At 42.3% G+C, this 2,961-nt stretch overlaps 1 protein-coding gene across 1 annotated transcript in view; it reads right to left on the bottom strand.

Moving 5' to 3' along the window:
* Window positions 1-1,547: 1,547 nt before the first annotated feature.
* Window positions 1,548-2,961, bottom strand: part of LOC107668523 (hsp90 co-chaperone Cdc37-like) — a 15,026-nt gene continuing 13,612 nt past the window's right edge. The window contains exons 3-6 of the mRNA XM_016460428.1: window positions 2,775-2,897; window positions 2,397-2,579; window positions 2,135-2,206; window positions 1,548-2,065 (exon numbers count right to left, since the gene is read on the bottom strand). Coding sequence (XP_016315914.1) covers window positions 1,928-2,065; window positions 2,135-2,206; window positions 2,397-2,579; window positions 2,775-2,897 — 516 coding nt within the window. The 3' untranslated portion in view covers window positions 1,548-1,927. The remainder of the gene's footprint in view (window positions 2,066-2,134; window positions 2,207-2,396; window positions 2,580-2,774; window positions 2,898-2,961) is intronic.

Raw genomic sequence — 2,961 nt, 5'->3', positions numbered from 1 at the left:
TCTAGTGAAAGATAACTGCAGACATGGAGGAAATGGGTGAAAAGTCTTGTTCCCGCTGGATGCAACAAATGCCTCATTTATAATGGGTTTTAATGTTTTTGTCTCGTCGTTCCGGCCGGACAGGGAATCACAGTATGGTGAGGGGCGTAACATTTCCATCACACGCTTGTGGTATTTGGCCAATCACAACGCACTGGATAGCTCATAAACACATTTCATTACACCAAATACACAAAATAATGTTATTTTTAGCAACATCATATGACCCCTTTAAGACTCTTTTTCTTTTCTTCTTCTTCTGTTATGTAGCACATTAGCAACATATTAGTGCACTGCTGTCTCTCACTGCTTTATTAATGTCATTGGTTCCTTTGTGGCTACTTGCATATTTTAAGTAAGCGTCACTCAAAACAGTAAGTAAATTGTTTTATTTGCCTTGAAAGTAGCTGTAACTTAATAAAACCTAGTAAGTATAACAACTAAGTAAAGATAACTAATTAAATCTAAGTAAGGTAAACTACTGGATTTTACAGTGTATAAAGGAACGACATCTAATGCTTTAAAAGAAATGTGCAGCTCATAAAGAAAAGACATCCCATAATAAGAAATGTACTCCGATTGATCTAACCCGAAGAAAACTGTTGAGGCTGTGCTTCGGCTCTGTGCGGATCGATGTGGTTTACACATGAAAATCTAAGCATGACATTACTTCTTATATAAGTCTTTGCTTATGTTTTGAGTAATTAGACACGTGTTTTTTAAATTAAAAGTTTTTAAATTTGTGTTTTTTAAATTAAAGTTGTCATCTCTGAACATCTGTGGATGAAACAAACATCTCAAGAGATGTAGTAGATTAGGTGGAAAGGGTCACAAATTGACTAGACAGCTGAAGAGACGTTAGCTTTCTAATTCACAGTCTATCCTTGAAAATAAAACCAAAGCAGAATTACAACGCCCCATAATCATTAATGAAACGACACAGCTAACGCTGCTGTTAGAGAGCTGCATATTGGTTAAATAAATTATCTTACCTGCTGAGAAACAAAGGCATCTGTGGGTTCGGTTTTAAATCCTCACCTCTACAAAGCCAAGCAGTGTTGATTCGGGTTTTATTACGGACTCTGTCGCTTTCTGCTTGCAAACTTTGCTCTGTTCGGAGTTTCTGTTTTTACAAACCGTTATTTACCTTTTTTCATGGTCAATATTTCTTGCTTTTTTTCAGCTTTTTTCTGTTTACGGACACGAGACACGTATTTTATGTATAATAAAAAAATAGAATTAATCCATTTTAGGGAAGTATAAATACTTAAACATGTTCTTGATTTTTGTTTTCATTGAAATGAAACAACCTCATCAATAACTAACAGAGTACTGTTATTTCTATTCCAGCAGCAACGAGGCCTTCCTCACTTGAGTGTTTGTTTGGTTCATTCTGAGACCAGATTTTAAAAACAGAGTAGTTTCTACCATAATCTTGTCATTACTGTGATAATGGCATCATTACTGCAGCTTTACGCACAGATAAATGTGTTATAATCAGACACAGATTTCCCATCAGCCCACAACTTTATTCTGATACAAACTGAACATACAGCACTAACAGAGCAGTGTGAATCATATGAACAAAAAGAGACCAGCATCCAACAAATAAATCAGTTCATTATTAGTATTCATCTGGACTGTCTCCTCTATCTATAATACTGCAGATCTTCATTCACCTGTGAGTAACGGCTAATCAAACCCAAAACACACAATCTGGCTTTAGATGAGCGTGAGGATGGCGTAAGAGAGCGGAAGCGCTGGGAGAGTGTCTACAGAAGACTGCATGAATAACAAACAGTGATGATGAGAGAAGAGAGAGACGTGCTCAGGATCTGCTTCAGCACTGATCTCATCAGATGGCTCTGGGGTCCGGCGGGGTCAGGGGTCACTGCTCTTCTTTCTTCACTTCCTCATACTGCGGCTCATCGCCTTCCTCTTTATCTTTCTCTCCCTCTTCGTCCGCTCGTGCGTTCGGGACCCACAGTCCCGACTCGATGCAGCGCTTCATGTGGTGTTTGGCCTCCTGCAAGAGAGGAAGATCATCAGACTACCATCAACACTCCGAGCCTGGCGTCACGCGGCGCACACTGACCGTCGGGTCCATCCTGCTGATGGCGTCCTGCAGCATCTGAATGTCTTTATCGTCGAAGCACTTCTGCATCTCCTGCGGGACGAAGCATCAGCATGTTCACAATCATCCACACTTCACCTGCTCGGAGTCTCTGTGATTCCAGTGAGCACTAACTAGTGTTCATTCTGCCGACTGCTTATGTCCTTCTTTATTTACTCCCATTAAACAAGCCGTTAGATCTCGTCCTCATGAGTACAGTAGCTGTGTGGTGTGTGTGTCTCACCGCAGGCAGCGACTCGTACACCTCCACTGGATCCAGGCCGCCGGGACCCAGGCGCTTCTGCCGCTCCTCCTCCTCATACTCCTTCAAGGCTTTCTCGATGCGGATCTTGGCTCGTCCGCGCACTCGCTCCTTAAAGGACTCCAGCTCGTCGTTGAAGGCGTCCTGATACTGCTGGTCTGTGGTCTGAACACACAGCATGAAGGAGGATTGTCTTATCTGACATGAAGAGCAGGACGTTTCTCTTTATCAGCTCTCTAACACGTCAAACACTTTTAGCATTCCTGTGCTGCATATTCACATGCATACATATGAAATAACAGAATCCCCATCAATACACACTTGATATGGTCGCTGTGATAAATCCCTCCACACACACACCTTGATTTTGGTGAAGAACTGGCGGAAGCAGCCGCGCGGATCGACCTTCAGACTCTTGGAGAGCTCCAGGATGAACTGCATGACGATGGTCTGATGGGCCACCTGCTCCATGAGAGCGTGTTTCTGACACACACACACACACACACACACACACACGCGTCAATCACAGATCTCACACAAAAACACA

The sequence above is a fragment of the Sinocyclocheilus anshuiensis genome, unplaced genomic scaffold, assembly GCF_001515605.1.
Source record: "Sinocyclocheilus anshuiensis isolate Anshui unplaced genomic scaffold, SAMN03320099.WGS_v1.1 scaffold3548, whole genome shotgun sequence".
Lineage (NCBI taxonomy): Eukaryota > Metazoa > Chordata > Actinopteri > Cypriniformes > Cyprinidae > Sinocyclocheilus > Sinocyclocheilus anshuiensis.
Note: the sequence above shows the minus strand (reverse complement) of the source record. Positions and strands in the feature narration are given on the sequence as shown.